At 66.1% G+C, this 16,995-nt stretch overlaps 2 protein-coding genes across 4 annotated transcripts in view; one reads left to right on the top strand and one right to left on the bottom strand.

The window, feature by feature from the left end:
- Nucleotides 1-3,716: 3,716 nt before the first annotated feature.
- BLVRB (biliverdin reductase B) lies at nucleotides 3,717-8,211 on the bottom strand. The gene is given in 6 exon segments (XM_066984824.1): nucleotides 3,717-3,961; nucleotides 4,891-5,022; nucleotides 5,116-5,205; nucleotides 6,317-6,428; nucleotides 6,430-6,482; nucleotides 8,080-8,211. Coding segments are annotated over 6 exon segments (636 nt in total). The 5' UTR covers nucleotides 8,162-8,211; the 3' UTR covers nucleotides 3,717-3,794.
- The window catches only part of SPTBN4 (spectrin beta, non-erythrocytic 4), a 32,027-nt gene continuing 21,549 nt past the window's right edge, over nucleotides 6,518-16,995 (top strand). The window contains exons 1-14 of one of the 3 annotated variants that reach the window (XM_066984746.1): nucleotides 6,518-6,562; nucleotides 11,516-11,633; nucleotides 11,736-11,887; nucleotides 12,109-12,282; nucleotides 12,366-12,457; nucleotides 12,547-12,627; nucleotides 12,731-12,846; nucleotides 13,364-13,476; nucleotides 14,114-14,301; nucleotides 14,380-14,497; nucleotides 14,577-14,735; nucleotides 15,343-15,645; nucleotides 15,724-15,874; nucleotides 16,089-16,959. In XM_066984746.1, the coding sequence (XP_066840847.1) occupies nucleotides 6,533-6,562; nucleotides 11,516-11,633; nucleotides 11,736-11,887; nucleotides 12,109-12,282; nucleotides 12,366-12,457; nucleotides 12,547-12,627; nucleotides 12,731-12,846; nucleotides 13,364-13,476; nucleotides 14,114-14,301; nucleotides 14,380-14,497; nucleotides 14,577-14,735; nucleotides 15,343-15,645; nucleotides 15,724-15,874; nucleotides 16,089-16,959 (2,666 nt within the window). In that variant the 5' untranslated portion in view covers nucleotides 6,518-6,532. Of the gene's footprint in view, nucleotides 6,563-8,328; nucleotides 8,413-10,359; nucleotides 10,417-11,515; nucleotides 11,634-11,735; nucleotides 11,888-12,108; nucleotides 12,283-12,365; nucleotides 12,458-12,546; nucleotides 12,628-12,730; nucleotides 12,847-13,363; nucleotides 13,477-14,113; nucleotides 14,302-14,379; nucleotides 14,498-14,576; nucleotides 14,736-15,342; nucleotides 15,646-15,723; nucleotides 15,875-16,088; nucleotides 16,960-16,995 lie in introns of those variants that run through there. The other 2 variants (XM_066984747.1, XM_066984748.1) reach the window with 2 other exon arrangements.

The following is a 16,995-nucleotide window of genomic DNA, read 5'->3' as shown; positions in this document are numbered from 1 at the left end:
CACACGCACAAAGATGCACGAGTGCAACGTTATGCTGGTGCACGGGTGTGCAGCTACACGGGTGCAAAGAGGCACGGGCGTGCAGATGCAGCGGGGCACGGGTGCAAAGGCGTGCAACTCACACAGGCGTGGGTGCACGGGTGCGCAGGTGCACGGGTGCGCAGGTGCAAGGGTTGCACAGGTGCACGGGTGCACGGGGTGCACGCCAGCACCCCCACATCACGTCCCCCCCCCCCCCGGTGCCACCCTCCCTGCAGCCAGCCCGGCCCCACATGCACCGAGCTGCCCCGTATGCATCTCCCCCTGATGCAATGGGGACACGGGGACACGGGGACACGGGGACACGGGGACATGGGGACACGGGGACATGGGGACACGGGGACACGGGGACACGGGGACATGGGGACACGGGGACATGGGGACACGGGGACACGGGGACACGGGGACACGGGGACATGGGGACACGGGGACATGGGGACACGGGGACACGGGGACACGGGGACATGGGGACACGGGGACATGGGGACACGGGGACATGGGGGTCACAGGGACATGGGGGGGATGTGGGGGACACAGGGACACTGGGACATAGGGACCCAGGGACAGGGGATATAGGAACATGGGGGACACGGAGATATAGGGCCAGGGAGACATGGGGACGGGGGACAGGGGGACAAGGGGGACACCGGGACAGGGAATATGGGAACATGGGGGACATGGGGATATGGGGACATGGGGACAGGGGGATATGGGGACGGGGGGATATGGGGACAGGGGGATACGGGGACAGGGGGATACGGGGACACGGGTCACCTGGGGACACAGGGACATGGGGACATGGGGTCAGGGGGATATGGGGATGGGGGACACGGGGATATAGGGACACAGGGACATGGGGACAGGGGGATACGGGGACACGGGGACATGGGGCACATGGGGACACAGGGACATGGGGACACGGGGACACGGGGTCAGGGGGATATGGGGACACAGGGACATGGGGACACGGGGTCAGGGGGATATGGGGATGGGGGACACGGGGATATAGGGACACAGGGACACGGGGACACGGGGACAGGCCCTTACCTCCGTCCCGTGTCCGTGCCCGCCCGGTGCTGGCCCCGCAAGCGGGGGGCGACGGGGAAAAGGGGCCGGGGGCCGGGGGCCGGGCGCTGGTGGCCGCCGGTGGCCATTGGTGGCCCTGGGCGCGGGGGCCGGTGGCACCCAGCCCTACAGAGGCTGGCACAGGCTCAAAAGGCTCGGGGGGGGGGGGGGGGGGGGGCACAAGCAGGGGACAGTCCCAGGGTGGGGAAGGGACCCCAAGAATGGGCCCTGGGGGGGGGGGGGGAGCAGGGATGGGGGGGCACCTCTGGAAATGGGGGGCAAGGGGTTGGGTTGGGGGGGGCAGGGTGTAAGGACCCCCTCCCCTCCCCTGGCACCACGGGGTCCCCCCAGCACCCAAAGACCCCCGGACCCCCCAGCACCTCCCCAGCACCCCAGGACCCCCCCAGCCCCATAGGACCCCCCCGGCATCACCAGCACCCCATAACCTCCAGACCCCCCCAGCACCCCAGAACCCCCCCAGCAACCCTGGACCCCCCCACCAGCACCCCCACAACCTTAGGACCCCCCAGCACCCCCAGGACCCCCTCCAGCACCCCTAGGACCCCCCAGCACCCCCAGGACCCCCCAGCACCCCCCCCCAGCACCCTTAGGACACCCCCCCCCCCCCCCCGGTGCTGACTCAGCACTTCCCGCATGGGGGTGGCGTGGGGGGGACGGAATTTGGGAGGGCGCCGGCCTGGCGGGAGGAGCACCCAAGGGTGCTGCGTGCCCCCCCCCCGCCCCCCCCAAACCAGGGACATCCCAAGGACACCCCCCCGCCCCGCAAACTGGGGACCTCCCCCCCCCAAACTGGGACACCCCCCCCCCAAACTGGGATTCCCCCCCCCAAACTGGGATTCCCCCTCCCAAACTGGGATTCCCCCCCCCACCCAAACTGCCCCCCCCCCTTCCAACCGGGGGCCTCCCCTGATTGGTCGGTTGCGGATCCTCATTTGCATATAGGGCGGGGCGGGGGGACTTCGGCGGGGCCCCATAGGAGTCCCCGGAGCCATATAGGAACCCCCCCCCAGCCCCATAGGAACCCTCTTCCAGCCCCATAGTAGACCCCTGGCCCCACAGGACACCCCCCGGACCCTATAGGAACCCCTCCAACCCTACAGCCCTGTAGAACCCCCCTCCAGCCCTATACAAACCCTCCCCTCCCCTCCCCTCGGAGCCCCCCCAGCCCTATGGGAGCCCCCTGCTGACCCTATAGAAACCCCCTGGCAACCCTACAGCCCTATAGGAACCCTCCCAGCCCTATAGGAACCCCCCCAAACCTACAGCCCTATAGGAACCCCCACAGCCCTATAGGAACCCCCCCAGCCCTATAGGAACCCCCCCAAACCTACAGCCCTATAGGAACCCTCCCAGCCCTATAGGAACCCCCCCAGCCCTATAGGAACCCCCCCCAAACCTACAGCCCTATAGGAACCCTCCCAGCCCTATAGGAACCCCCCCAGCCCTATAGGAACCCCCCCAAACCTACAGCCCTATAGGAACCCTCCCAGCCCTATAGGAACACCCCCAAACCTACAGCCCTATAGGAACCCTCCCAGCCCTATAGGAACCCCCCCAAACCTACAGCCCTATAGGAACCCTCCCAGCCCTATAGGAACCCCCCCAAACCTACAGCCCTATAGGAACCCTCCCAGCCCTATAGGAACCCCCCCAAACCTACAGCCCTATAGGAACCCTCCCAGCCCTATAGGAACCCCCCCAAACCTACAGCCCTATAGGAACCCTCCCAGCCCTATAGGAACCCCCCCAAACCTACAGCCCTATAGGAACCCCCACAGCCCTATAGGAACCCCCCCAGCCCTATAGGAACCCCCCCAAACCTACAGCCCTATAGGAACCCTCCCAGCCCTATAGGAACCCCCCCAGCCCTATAGGAACCCCCCCCAAACCTACAGCCCTATAGGAACCCTCCCAGCCCTATAGGAACCCCCCAGCCCTATAGGAACCCCCCCAAACCTACAGCCCTATAGGAACCCTCCCAGCCCTATAGGAACCCCCCCAAACCTACAGCCCTATAGGAACCCTCCCAGCCCTATAGGAACCCCCCCAAACCTACAGCCCTATAGGAACCCTCCCAGCCCTATAGGAACCCCCCCAAACCTACAGCCCTACAGGAACCCCCCCAGCCCTATAGAAACCCCCCAACCCTACAGCCCTACAGGAACCCCCCCAGCCCTATAGGAACCCCCCCAAACCTACAGCCCTATAGGAACCCCCCCAGCCCTACAGTCCTGCAGGAACCCCCGCCCAGCCCTATACAGGAACCCCCCCCCCCAGCCCTATAGCCCTATAGGAATCCCCCAAGCCCTATAGGAACAACCAGCCCCGCCCCCCAATCCCACAGTCCTATAGACCCCCCCCCAGCCCTATAGGAGCCCCCCAGCCCTACAGGACCCCCCCCCCAGCCCTATAGGAGCCCCCCAGCCCTACGGGACCCCCCCCAGCCCTACGAGACCCCTCCCCAGCCCTATAGGACCCCCCCCCCCCCAGCCCTACGGAATCCCCCCCACCCCACCGCCACCCTCCCCGTCCCCACGGGACCCCCACCCCCGGCTCCAAGCACCCCCTCCACGAGGGCCGAGACCGCGAGGGAGCAAACCAGCGACCCTTTATTGTCACCGGGGGGGGGGGTGGCCGGGGGGGGGCCACCACCACGTCCCCACCATCCCCTAGGCCTTGGGGTAGTGGCCGCAGATGTAGACGCCCTTCCCGTCGTACTCCGAGGTGTGGAGGCAGCGGAGCAAGAAGTGGCCGAGGTCGTGCTTGGAGATGACACGAGAGCCACCGGCGGTGGCACCCACGGACACCGTGTAGTCCCCGGTCAGCGGCTGGTCATCTGCGTGGGGACGGGGACGCGCCGTGGAACCGCGGTGCCACCGCCACCGAGCGCGCCCTCGGGTGGTGTCACCCTGGCGGTACGGTACGGGGGGTGGGGGGCGCCCAACGGCTCCGTGCCACCACCCGATGTCACCAAGACGGTGGCATCTCCGTGTAGGGCTGGGGACACCCAATGGCTCCATGACACCACTCAACGTCACTTCAGCCAATGTTATTGGGATGGTGGCATCTCCACGGAGGGTTGGGGACACCCAACAGCTCCATGCCACCACTCAATGTCACCCAGATGGTGGCATCTCCATGTAGGGTTGAGGCCACCCAAGAGCTCCATGACACCACCCAATGACATTGGACCACCCAATGTCACCCAGATGGTGGCATCTCCATGTAGGGTTGGGGCCACCCAAGAGCTCCATGCCACCACCCAACGTCATTGGGTTGGTGGCATCTCCATGTAGGGTTGGGGACACCCAATAACTTCATGAAACCACCCAATGTCACCAAGATGGTGGCATCGGCACATGGTGTTGGGGACACCCAATGGCTCCGTGCCACCACCCAGTGTCACCAGCATGGTGGTGGCATCTCCGTGTAGGGTTGAGGACACCCAACGCCACCACCCAACGTCACCACGATGGTGGCATCGCCATGTAGGGTTGAGGACACCCAATAACTCCATGCCACCACCCAATGTCACTTCACCCAATGTCACCACAATGGTGACACGACCACGTAGGGTTGGGGACACCCAACGCCACCACCCAACGTCACCGCGACGGTGTCACCACCCACCCACGCCACCTTGGTGCCACCCAACGCCACCTGCCTGGCCGTTTGTCACCGTGATGGTGGCCCCACCATGACACGCTGAGACCCCCCCCCCGTGTCCCCTTGTCCCCCCCCGTGTCCCCAGGTGTCCCCACGCACCGGCGATGTGCGGTGGCATCACGGCCACGCAGTCCAGCCCCGAGTCCTGCAGCACCCGGTGCATGCGGATGTGGTCCTCGGTCACCGGCAGCAGCCGGGGTGGCACCTTCTGGAGGTCCCACAGCAGGAAGGCTACGGGGTGGGGACACGAAGGGACAATGGGGGGGGGGGGTCACCGGGGGGGTGTCCCCAAGGGGGGACGCGGCAGGGGGGGGGGCCGCTCACCGGACAGGCAGGCCACCACCTTGCGGACGCCGTGGGCCTTCATGGCGGCCACGATGTTCTTGGTGCCCTCGGACATGACGGTGGTGGGGCCTGGGGGGGACAGGGTGACAATATTTGGGGGGGTGGGGACACGTGGGGGAGGGGCACGGGGGTAGTGGGGGAGGGTACGGGGGGGCTGTGGTGCAATAGGGGGGCAGGGGGTGGTGATGGGGACACACAGGGGCGATGGGGACACGGGGGGGGATGAGGAGACGGCGGGCAATAGGGGCACGTGGGGACACGTGGGGACAATGGGGACAAAGGAGGGCGATGGGGACACAAGGGACAATGGGGACACAAGGGACAATGGGGACACAAGGGGCAACAGGGAGGCAGGGGGGCAATGGGGATACAAGGGACAATGGGGACACGGGGGACAATGGGGACACGGGGGACAATGGGGACACGGGGGGGCAATGGGGACATGGGGACAACAGGGACACGGGGGCAATAGGGATGCATGGGGGCAATGGGGACACGGGGGGACAATGGGGACATAGGGGGTGATGGGGACACGGGGGGGGGGCAATGGGGACACAGGGCTGGGGTCCTTGGGGCACTGGGGACACACGGGGGCGGTGGGGACACAGGGGCCAGGGTGCGGGGTCCCGTGGCGCAGTGGGGACACAGGAACGGGGTCCCTGGGGCGACGGGGACATTGGGGGGGGGGGCACAGGGACAAGGACCCCCAGGGAAATGGGGACACTGGGGGGGGGGGGGTCCTTGGGGTAAGGGGGACACAGGGACAGGGTCCTTGGGGTACTGGGGACACGGGGTTGGGGGTCCTTGGGCAATAGGGGGTGCAGGGACAGGGATCCCCGTGGTAATGGGGACGCTGGGGCTGGGGGGTCCTTGGGGTATTGGGGACACAGGGGACATGGGGGGGGGACACGGGGGCCCTGGGGACACAGGGTGGGGGTCCTTGGGGTAATGGGGGCACAGGGACCCTCGGGGGGATGGCGACATGGGGGGGGGGAGTCCTTGGGCAATAGGGACACAGGGACGGGGACCCCCCAGGGTAACGGGAACGCAGGGACGGGGACCCCCAAGGTAACAGGGACACGGGGTTGGGGGTCCGTGGGCAATAGGGGACACGGGGACGGGGACCCCCCAGGGTAACGGGGACGCGGGGGGGGGGGGGGGTGGCAGGGGGCTCCCGTACCCAGGTCGCTGCGGGTGCCGAGGATGATGACGACGGCGTCCTGGCCCCGCACGGCCTCGGCCACGTCGGCGGGCTCCAGGACGTCGCCCACCACCACCCGGGCCGGGGGGGGGGCCCTGGGGGGGCAGGCGCCCGGGGTCCCGCACCAGCACCGTCACCGTGTACCCTGGGAAGGGGGGGGGGAAACAGCGGGGCCGTGACTCAGCATTTCGGGGCATGACTCAGCGCTGCCGCCGCTGCGGCCCCGTAAGCCTATTCCGGGGGAAATGGGGGGGGAATGGGGCTGGGGGGGCTGCGTGGGAGCCCTATAGGGTCCTCCCGCCCTATAGCAGCGGCGTCTGCCCCACCGCGGCTCCGCGTGCCCTATAGGGGCTGTATTTGCTGCGGGTGAGCTGTGCTGGCCCCGTAACGGCTCCGGCGGCCCCATACAGGCTCTATCTGCCCCATACAGGCTCTATCTGCCCCATATCGGCCCCGTCTGCCCCATATCGGCCCCGCCTGCCCCATATCGGCCCCGCCTGCCCCATATCGGCCCCGCCTGCCCCGTACAGGCTCTATCTGCCCCGTACAGGCTCTATCTGCCCCGTACAGGCTCCATCTGCCCCGTACAGGCTCCACCCGCCCCACAGAGGCTCCCTCTGCCCCCGATGGATGGGCTGCTTCTGCCCCACAGGGGCTCCCTCTGCCCCATACAGGCTCTACCTGCCCCACACGGGCTCTATTTACCCCATACGGGCTCTATTTGCCCCAGCCAACCTCTAACTGCCCCATACAGGCTCTAACTGCCCCATATAGGTTCTATCTGCCCCATAGAGCTCTGTTTGCCCCATGCAGGCACTAACTAACCCATACAGCCCCTACTGCCCCGTACGGTCCCTAAGTGCCCCATGCAACCCCTAACTGCCCCATACAGTCCCTAAGCTCCTAACTGCCCCATGCAACCCCTAACTGCCCCATACAGCCCCTAACTGCCCCATACCCCTAACTGCCCCACACAGCCCCTAACTGCCCCACACAGCCCCTAACTGCCCCATACAGCCCCTAACTGCCCCCACATACTGCCCCACACAGCCCCTAACTGCCCCTAACCCCACACAGCCCCTAACTGCCCCACACAGCCCCTAACTGCCCCACTCAGCCCCTAACTGCCCCACACAGCCCCTAACTGCCCCATACAGCCCCTAACTGCCCCACACAGCCCCTAAGTGCCCCACACAGCCCCTAAGTGCCCCACACAGCCCCTAAGTGCCCCACACAGCCCCTAAGTGCCCCACACAGCCCCTAACTGCCCCATACAGCCCCTAACTGCCCCATACAAGTCCCTAACTGCCCCACACAGCCCCTAACTGCCCCACACAGCCCCTAACTGCCCCACACAGCCCCTAACTGCCCCATACGATCCCTAACTGCCCCATACAGCCCCTAACTGCCCCATACAGCCCCTAACTGCCCCACACAGCCCCTAACTGCCCCATGTAACCCCTAACTACCCCATACAGCCCCTAACTGCCCCATACAGGCCCTAACTGCCCCACACAGGCCCTAAGTGCCCCACACAGGCCCTAACTGCCCCACACAGGCCCTATACACCCCATATGGGCTCCGGCTGCCCCACAGAGCCCACAACCAGGCCCCCCCCCACCCCATTAACACCCATCCCATGTCCCCAGTGGCCCCGTCCCCAACGTCCCCGTCCCGACCCGGGGGGGGGGGGGGAGGGTGCTGGGGGCGCCACCCATGGGTGCTGCCCCCCCCCCCTTTACCGCCATCCAGAGCCTGGCTCAGGGTGGCCAGCCCGGTCCTGCCGGTAGCCCCGAAGATGGCGATGTTCCTGCAGGTGGCCATGGTGGCCCTGGGGTCGCCACCACCCCTCAGGGCCCCCCCCCCCTCCACCCCCCCCCCGCCTCGCTCCACCCCCGGGGGGGCGGCCACGGAGCCACGGCCCCGCCCCGGGGGGGGGGGGGGGGGCGGTTCCCTGCCCCGGGGCGTGCACCGGGCCCTGCTCCGTGCACCCCCGGTTTGCACCACCCCGGTACGTGCCGCCCCCCCCGGTTTGCACGACGCCATTCCGTGCACCCCCGGTTTGCACCGCCCCGGTACGTGCCCCCCCCCCCCCCCCCGTTTGCACGACGCCATTCCGTGCACCCCCGGTTTGCACCGCCCCGATGCGTGCACCCCCACTTTGCACGACCTCCCCCGGTGCATGCACCCCGCCCCCCCCCCCGGTTGCACAACCCCGGTTGTGCACCCCCCACCCCCCCCCCCCCAGTTTGCACAACCTCATTTGTGCACGCCTGGTGCACGCACCCCCCCCGTTTGCACAGCCCCAGCCCGTGCACTGTATGGCCCTGCTCTGTGCACCCCCCTGTCCGTGCACCCCCAGCGCATGCACCCCGGTTTGCATGACACCATTGTGCACCCCTCGTTTGCACGGCCCTCGTTTGTGCACCCCGGGCCTGTAAAACCCTGGTTTGCACGACCCCAGCCTGTGCAACCCTGGTGCATGCAACCCTGCTGCACCCCCCCCCCGGTCCATACACCCCTGGTTCGTACAAACTGTTCGTGCACCCCCAGTTAGTGCACCTCTGGTGCGTGAACCCCCCCAGTTTGCACATCTGCATCCGTGCCCCCCCGTTCGTGCCCCCCCGGTGTGCACGGCCCTGCTTTGTGCACCCTTGGTGCATGCACCCCCAGTTTGCACAACCCCAGTTTGTACACCCCTGGTGCGTGCACCCCCAGTTTGCACGCTCCCATTCATGCACCCCCAGTTTTCATGGCCCTGGTTTGTGCACCCCCGACTCGTGCACCCCCCCCAGTTTGCACGGCCCCAGTTTGTGCACCCCCAGTTTGCGCGGCCTTGCTTTGTACACCCTGGTGCATGCACCTGCAGTTTGCACACCCCTGTTTGTGCACCCCCAGTTTGCACGGCCTTGCTTTGTGCACCCCTGGTGCGTGCACCCCCCAGTTCGCACGCTCCCATTCATGCACCCCCAGTTTTCATGGCCCTGGTTTGTGCACCCCCGACTCGTGCACCCCCAGTTTGCACGGCCTTGCTTTGTGCACCCTGGTGCATGCACCTGCAGTTTGCACACCCCTGTTTGTGCACCCCCAGTTTGCACGGCCTTGCTTTGTGCACCCCTGGTGCGTGCACCCCCAGTTCGCACGCTCCCATTCACGCACCCCCCAGTTTCCATGGCCCTGGTTTGTGCACCCCCGACTCGTGCACCCGCAGTTTGCACGGCCTTGCTTTGTGCACCCTGGTGCATGCACCTGCAGTTTGCACACCCCTGTTTGTGCACCCCCAGTTTGCACCTGCAGTTTTCATGGCCCTGGTTTGTGCACCCCCGACTCGTGCCCCGCAGTTTCACTTTGTGCACCCCTGGTGCTGCACCTGCAGTTTGCACACCCCCATTGCAGTTTGCGTGGCCCCAGTTTGTGCACCCCTGGTGCACGCACCCCCCGTTTGCACATCCACAGTTTGCACGCCCCTGTTCGTGCACCCCTGTTCGTGCACCCCCAGTTTGCACGGCCTTGCTTTGTGCACTCTGGTGCTTTCACCTGCGGTTTGCACAACCCCTGTTTGTGCACCCCGGGTTTGCACGGCCCCCGTTTGTGCACCCCTAGTGCACGCACCCCCCAGTTTGCAAATCTGCGTTCGTGCACCCCTCTTCATGCACCCCCTGTTCATGCATCGGCACCCGTGCACCCCCACTTTGCACAACCCCGCTTTGCACAACCCCGCTTTGCACATCTGCACTCGTGCACCCCTGTTTGCACACCCTGGTGCATGCACCTGCAATTTGCACACCCCCTTTCGTGCACCCCCCCCCTCCCGTTTTGCACGGCCCCCCCCCTTTGTCCCCCCCCCCCCCCCCCTTTTACCGGCGGCAGCCCCCGCCCCCCTCCCTCCCGGTGCAGCACCGATGGGGGGGGGGGTTACGGAGGGGGGGGGGGCGGTGCAGCACCGGCGTGATTTTGGGGTGGGGGGGTCACGGGGGGGGGGGGGGCAGCCCCGGGATTGGCTGCCGGGGTGGGGGCGGAGCTCGGGGCGAGCCGGGCGGCTCCGCGGCGGCGGCCCCGGGAGCGCAGCCCCCCCCCAGGTAAGTGCCCCCCCCCCCCTCCGGTAATTGCCCCCCCCCCCCCCTTTCCCATCCCACCCTGGGGGGGGGGGGCACAGCACCGGGGGGCTCCCCCCGACCCCCTTTTTTCCCTCCCCCCCCCCCCGGTGCGGACGTGCTGGGGGATGCTGGAAGCGGGGGGGGGGCTCCTGGGGGGGGGGGGGGCACCGGAGCCCCCCCCCCCCCCGGTGCCAGGGTAGCGGCGGGGGGAGGCTCCGGGGGGGGGGGGGAGCGGGATCCCCGGGGGGGTCCCTCAAGGTGACCGCGGGGAGGGCCGGATCCTGCGGGGAAGGGGGGGAGGGAAGGGGGGGAGCGCGGGGGGGGGGCTTTATGGGGGGCTGGGGGGGCTCTGTGGGGTGCTGGGGGGTCTCTGGGGGGGGCTGCTTGGGGTTTTGGGGGGACTGCAGGGGGGCTGAGGGGGCCCTTGGGGGTCGGGGGGGGCTGTATGGGATGCTGGGGGGGCTGCATGGGATTTGGGGGGGGGGGCTACAGGGGGGCTGGGGGTCTCTGTGGGGCGCTGGGGGCGCTGCAGGGGTGCTGGGGGCGGTTCTATGGGATTTTGGGGGTGCTGCAGGGGGGCTGAGGGGTCTCTGGGGGATGCTGGGGGGGCTATATGGGGAGCTGGGGGGGCTGCATGGGATGCTGGGGGGTCTCTATAGGAATTTTTGGGGGGGGGTTCTATGGGATTTGGGGGGGTCTCCGTGGGATTTTGGGTGGTCTCTATGGGGTGCTGGGGGGCTGTAGGGGGGTTGTGGGGGTCTCTGGGGGATGCTTTAAGGGGGGCTGCAGGGGTTGCTTTTCGGGGGGGCTGCACCAGATGCTGGGGGGTACCTAGGATGATGTGGGGGGGGCTGCTGGGAGGCAGTTGGGGTGAGGGGGGCTGTGGGGTCCCCCATTGCCCCCTCCCCCCAACACCCCACAACTAGGGTGTGGAGGAGCCCCCCCTTAATCCCAAAGGGAAAGGGGGGCACAACGGATGGACGGACGGACGGACGGACGGGGACATTTCGGGGGTCCCGCACCCCCCCCCCACGACCCTATCAACCCCCCCTAATAAAAAAAAACCCTAACCCCCCCCAAGATGGCGACTGAGGTGGACACCATGGAGGTGCCGCAGAACAACAACGGCCCCTGGGAGGGTCCCGACCCCGCGGCCACCGCCAAGCTCTTCGAGTGCTCCCGCATCAAAGCCTTGGCTGGTGGGACCCTGCCCGGCACCCATGGGTGCTCCTGGGGGGGGTGGTGGGATTGGGGAGGGTCCGATGGGTTATTTGTGTGTCCCCCCCCCCCCCCCGGGGTAGACGAGCGGGATGCGGTGCAGAAGAAGACCTTCACCAAGTGGGTCAACGCGCACCTCGCCCGCGCCTCGTGCCGCGTCGGGGACCTCTACGCCGACCTCCGCGACGGCTACGTCCTCACCCGCCTCCTCGAGGTGCTCTCCGGGGAGCAGCTGGTGAGAAATGGGGTCGCCCCAGCACCCCCATGCCCCAAAAAGTCACCCCCAACTCTTCCCATCCATCTATCGCCCCCTTCCCATCCATCCGTCGCCCCAAGACCCAAGCGGGGCTCCAGCCGTCTCCGTAGGGTTCTTGGTGGAGCCTTGGCAGTTTTTTGGGGGGAGATTGGGGGTGTTGGGGGGTTGTGACCCCCCCCCCTTTATTTTTGGGGTGTCAGCCCAAGCCGACACGGGGCCGGATGCGGATCCACTCGCTGGAGAACGTGGACAAGGCGCTGCAGTTCCTCAAGGAGCAACGGGTGCACCTGGAGAACGTGGGCTCGCACGACATCGTGGACGGCAACCACCGCCTGACCCTCGGCCTCATCTGGACCATCATCCTCCGCTTCCAGGTGGGCTGGCCGGGGGAGGGGTCCCCTGGATTTGGGGACGGGGTCCCCAGCCCCGGTGGCAGTGCCCCATCGGCTTTATCCAGATCCAGGTGATCAAGATCAAGACCGAGGACAACCGCGAGACGCGCTCGGCCAAGGACGCGCTGCTGCTCTGGTGCCAGATGAAGACAGCAGGGTGAGTGGTGGCACCGTCCCCACGCCAGGATGGGTCCTCCCCCCCCCCCCCCACAAAAAAAGGGGTGACCCTCCCCTTTCTTCCCGCAGGTACCCCGAGGTGAACATCCAGAACTTCACCACCAGCTGGAGGGACGGGCTGGCCTTCAACGCGCTCATCCACAAGCACAGGTCGGCCACGGGGCTGGGGGCTCCTCCGTGGGGCTGGTGTTTTTTTTGGGGGGTGGGGGGACACCCTAAAATTGGGCTCCACGTGGCTGTGTCCCGATTGCAGGCCGGATCTCATCGACTTCCACAAGCTGACCAAGTCCAACGCTACCTACAACCTGCAGCAAGCCTTCAACACAGCCGAGCAGCAGCTGGGGCTCAGCAAGCTGCTGGACCCCGAGGGTAGGGACGGGACGGGACGGGGTGTCCTCGTGTCCCTGCTGCTGCTGGGGGACTCCGTCTGTCTGTCCGTCCACCCATCTGTCCACCCATCCATCTATCCATCTACATATCTGTCCATCCCTCTGTCCATCTGTCTGTCCATCATCCATCCATCCATCCATCCATCCATCCATCCATCCATCCATCCCTGTCCATCCGTGTATCCATCTCTTCATCCATCCATCTACACATCCGTCCGTCTGTCCACCCATCCGTCCATCCATCCATCCACCCATCTAGCCGTCCGCCTGTCCGTCCATCCGTCTGTCCGTCCGTGCGGGGTGCGAGGTCTTCTCCACCCACCCACCCCAACCTCATCCAACCCATCCTCCTCACCCCATCGCTCGCTCCTGGTTAATTCCTCCTGGCTTCGTTTGCTGCCCCCGAGGACTTCTTTAGCCCGGGGATGGTGGCGCGGGGGGGGGGGGGCATTTTGGGGGCAGGGGGGCTCAGGGACGGACGCTTCGCTGCCCGGCAGATGTCAACATGGAGGACCCTGACGAGAAGTCCATCATCACCTACGTGGTCTCCTTCTACCACTACTTCTCCAAGATGAAAGCGCTGGCCGTGGAGGGGAAGCGCATCGGGAAGGTGGGCATCGAGGTGTCCCTGCGTCACTCCGTGGGGTGCTGGACCCCCAACCCCGCGGGGAGCCCCCTCCTGTGCTCCATGGGGGGGCTCCGTCCGTGGCTCCGTGAGGCGCCCCAGCCCAACAGGTGCTGGGTGGTGTCCCACAGGATGCACCCCAAACCTTGCACAGTTGCTTGAGGGTTGCAGGATGCACCCTTGCACCATGCATGGTTCCTCAAAGGGCTGCAGGATGCACCCCTGCACCATGCATGGTCGCTTGAGGGCCACAGGTGCACCATTGCACCACGTGTAGTTGCTTCAGGATTGCAACATGCATCCTTGCACCATGCACGGTTGCTTGAGGGGTTGCAGAATGCACCCCTGCACCACATGTGGTTGTTTGAGGGTTACAGGTGCATGCTTGCACTATGCACAATTGCTTCAGGATTGCAGGAGGCATCCTTGCACCATCCGCGGTTGCTCAAGGTGTTGCAAGACGCAAACCTGCACCATGTGTGGATGCTTGAGGGTCGCAAGTGCACCCTTGCACCATGCACGGTTGCTTCAGGATTGCAATATGCATCCTTGCACCATGCATGGTTGCCTCGGGGGGGGTCTGTGGGAAGCCCCCCCAAGCTGTGCACGCCCCCGCACCCAGGTGCTGGATCAGGCCATGGAGATCGAGGCCATCATCGAGCGGTACGAGGCGCTGGCGGCCGAGCTGCTGGCCTGGGTGCAGCACACCGTCACCATCATCAGCAACCAGAAGTTCGCCAACTCCCTCACCGGGGTGCAGCAGCAGCTCCAGGCCTTCACCGCCTTCTGCACCCTGGAGAAACCCGTCAAGTGAGGGTCCCGGACGAGGGTGGGGGGGGACAAGGTCGGGGGCCACGTTCTGACCTTGCGCTGCCCACCCCGTGAAAGGTTCCAGGAGAAGGGGAACCTGGAGGTGCTGCTCTTCACCATCCAGAGCAAGCTGCGGGCCACCAACCGCAAGCTCTACGTCCCCAGCGAGGGCAAGAGCATCTCCGACATCAACAAGGTTCTGGTGGGACGGGGGCGAGGTGTCCCCCCGGGGGACCCTCGGGGCGAAACCCCGTTGCGACCCCTCCCCCTTGTAGGCTTGGAGCTGCCTGGAGAAGGCAGAGCACGAGCGGGAGGTGTCGCTGCGCAACGAGCTGATCCGGCAGGAGAAGCTGGAGCTGCTGGCCCAACGCTTCGACCACAAGGCGGCCATGCGGGAGACGTGGCTGAACGAGAACCAGCGGCTGGTGTCGCAGGTGGGGGGGCTCGACTGGGACCCCCCCACACCGGGAAAAAGAGGGGGAGGGACACGTGGTTCTGGGTGCTGGGTGGGGTTGGGGTTCTTGGGGAGAACGGTGGGGCTGGCGTCGGTGGGTTCCTGGTGGGCACCCCGAGGGCCAAGGTCATGCCAAGGGTTGGTGATGGCCAATCATAGATTGATTTTGGTTGGAGAAGACCCCAATGGCCAAGTCCAACCAGCAACCAGTGTTCCCAGCTTGGTGGGACATCCCCATGGGGTACTGCTCGCCAGTGTGGTGCACCAAGACCACCACAAGGGTTGACATTGCCCAAGGATAGATTCCTTTTGGTTGGAGAAGACCTTCTAGGTTATCAGGTCCTACCATCAACCAGTGCTCCCAGCTTGGTGGGATGTCCCCATGGGGTTCAACTCTTCAATGCAATGCACCAAGCCCATCCCAAGGGTTGGTGATGCCCAATCGTAGACTGATTTTGGTTGTAGAAGACCTTGGTGGTCAAGTCCAACCATCAGCCAGTGCTCCCAGCTTGATGGGATGTCCCCAGGGGGTCCAGCTCTCCTAGGTGGGGGGCCCACCTTCCTTACAATATCTCCCCCCACCCCAGGACAACTTTGGCTACGACCTGCCGGCGGTGGAGGCGGCCATGAAGAAGCACGAGGCCATCGAGGCTGACATCTCCTCCTACCAGGAGCGCATCCAGGTGGTGGTGGAGCTGGCTCTGGAGATGGAATCCGAGGGCTACTACGACACCAAGCGCATCAGCGCGCAGAAGGACAACATCCTGCGGCAGTGGGGGCTGCTGACCGAGCTGGTCCGCGCCCGCCGTGCCCGCCTCGAGCAGAACTTGGCCCTGCAGAAGATCTTCCAGGAGATGGTCTACATGATCGACTGGATGGAGGAGATGCAGGTAGAGCCGGGGGACGCCGGGCATCCCCAGGGAGGACGCGAACTCCGGACCCAATTGGCTTCGCCCCCCATTCCCCAGGTGCTGCTGGTCTCCAAGGACTTGGGGAAGCACCTGCTGGAGGTGGAGGACCTGCTGCAGAAGCATGGGCTGCTGGAGGCCGACATTTCTGCCCAGACCGAGCGGGTTCAGGCGCTCAATGCTGCAGCGCTCAAGTTCTCGGAGCTGGAGGGTAACGGGGACCACCAGGGTGGGGGCCACTGGGTTGGATGCCAGGTCACTAGGTTGGGTGCCAAGAGGGTAGGTGCCACCATGCTAGTTGCCCCCAGGTTGGGTTCCACCATGTTGGGTGCCACTAGGATGGGTGCCATCAGGTTGGGTGCCACCAGAGGGGCTGACCACAGGGTTCAAGACCTTCCTTGCTAAGTCATCTTCTCCTGTCCCAGGCTACCAGCCCTGCGACCCTCAGATCATCTGCAACCGGGTGAACCATGTCCAGACGTGCCTGGAGGAGCTGGGGGAGATGGCGGCCAAGAGGCGCAAGGAGCTGGAGGACTCGCGCCAGCTCTGGGCCTTCTTCCAGGAGATGGAGGAGGCCGAGGCATGGATCCGCGAGAAGGAGCAGATCTTGGCTGCCAAGACATGTGGCCGGGACCTGAGCAGCGTGCTGACGCTGACCACCAAGCACAAGAGCATGCTGGGCGAGCTGGGCAGCCGGCGGGCGCTGCTGCACCAGACCATGAAGCGGGGCGAGCAGATCCTGGCCAAGAAGAGGTTCAGCCCCGGTGGGATCCAGGAGAAGATCCGAGAAGTCCGCCTGCGCTGGAAGAAGCTGGAGGAGGTGACGGGGCTGCACCAGCAGCGGCTGCAGGAGGCCCTCAACTTCTTCCAGTTCAGCGCCGAGACGGACGACCTGGTGGCCTGGCTGCAGGACACCTACCGCATCGTCTCCAGCGACGACTTTGGCCACGATGACTACTCCACCCAAGCGCTGCTGCGGAAGCACCGGGCGGTGGTGGAGGAGGTGGAGAAGCACCGGGCGGCCGTGGTGGCCCTCCGTAAGCAGCTGGCGCTGCTGGCGCCCGAGCACCGCCAAGGGGTGGACGTGCAGATCCGTGTGGTGGAGGTGGAGCAGCTCTACGGGGAGGTGGCCGAGGTGGCCGTGCTGCGGCAGCAGTGGCTGCAGGACGCCCTGGCCGTCTACCGCATGTTCAGCGAGGTGCACGCCTGCGAGGTCTGGGTGGACGAGAAGGAGCAGTGGTTGGAGAGGATGGAGGTGCCGGAGGAGCTGGATGAGGTTGAGGTGGTGCAGCACAGGTGCGGGATGGTGGGGACCGGGCGCCCGGTGGCCGC

The sequence above is a fragment of the Anser cygnoides genome, chromosome 29, assembly GCF_040182565.1.
Source record: "Anser cygnoides isolate HZ-2024a breed goose chromosome 29, Taihu_goose_T2T_genome, whole genome shotgun sequence".
Classification (NCBI taxonomy): Eukaryota; Metazoa; Chordata; class Aves; order Anseriformes; family Anatidae; genus Anser; species Anser cygnoides.
The sequence above is the reverse complement of the archived record's forward strand: the minus strand, read 5'-3'. Positions and strand labels throughout refer to the sequence as shown.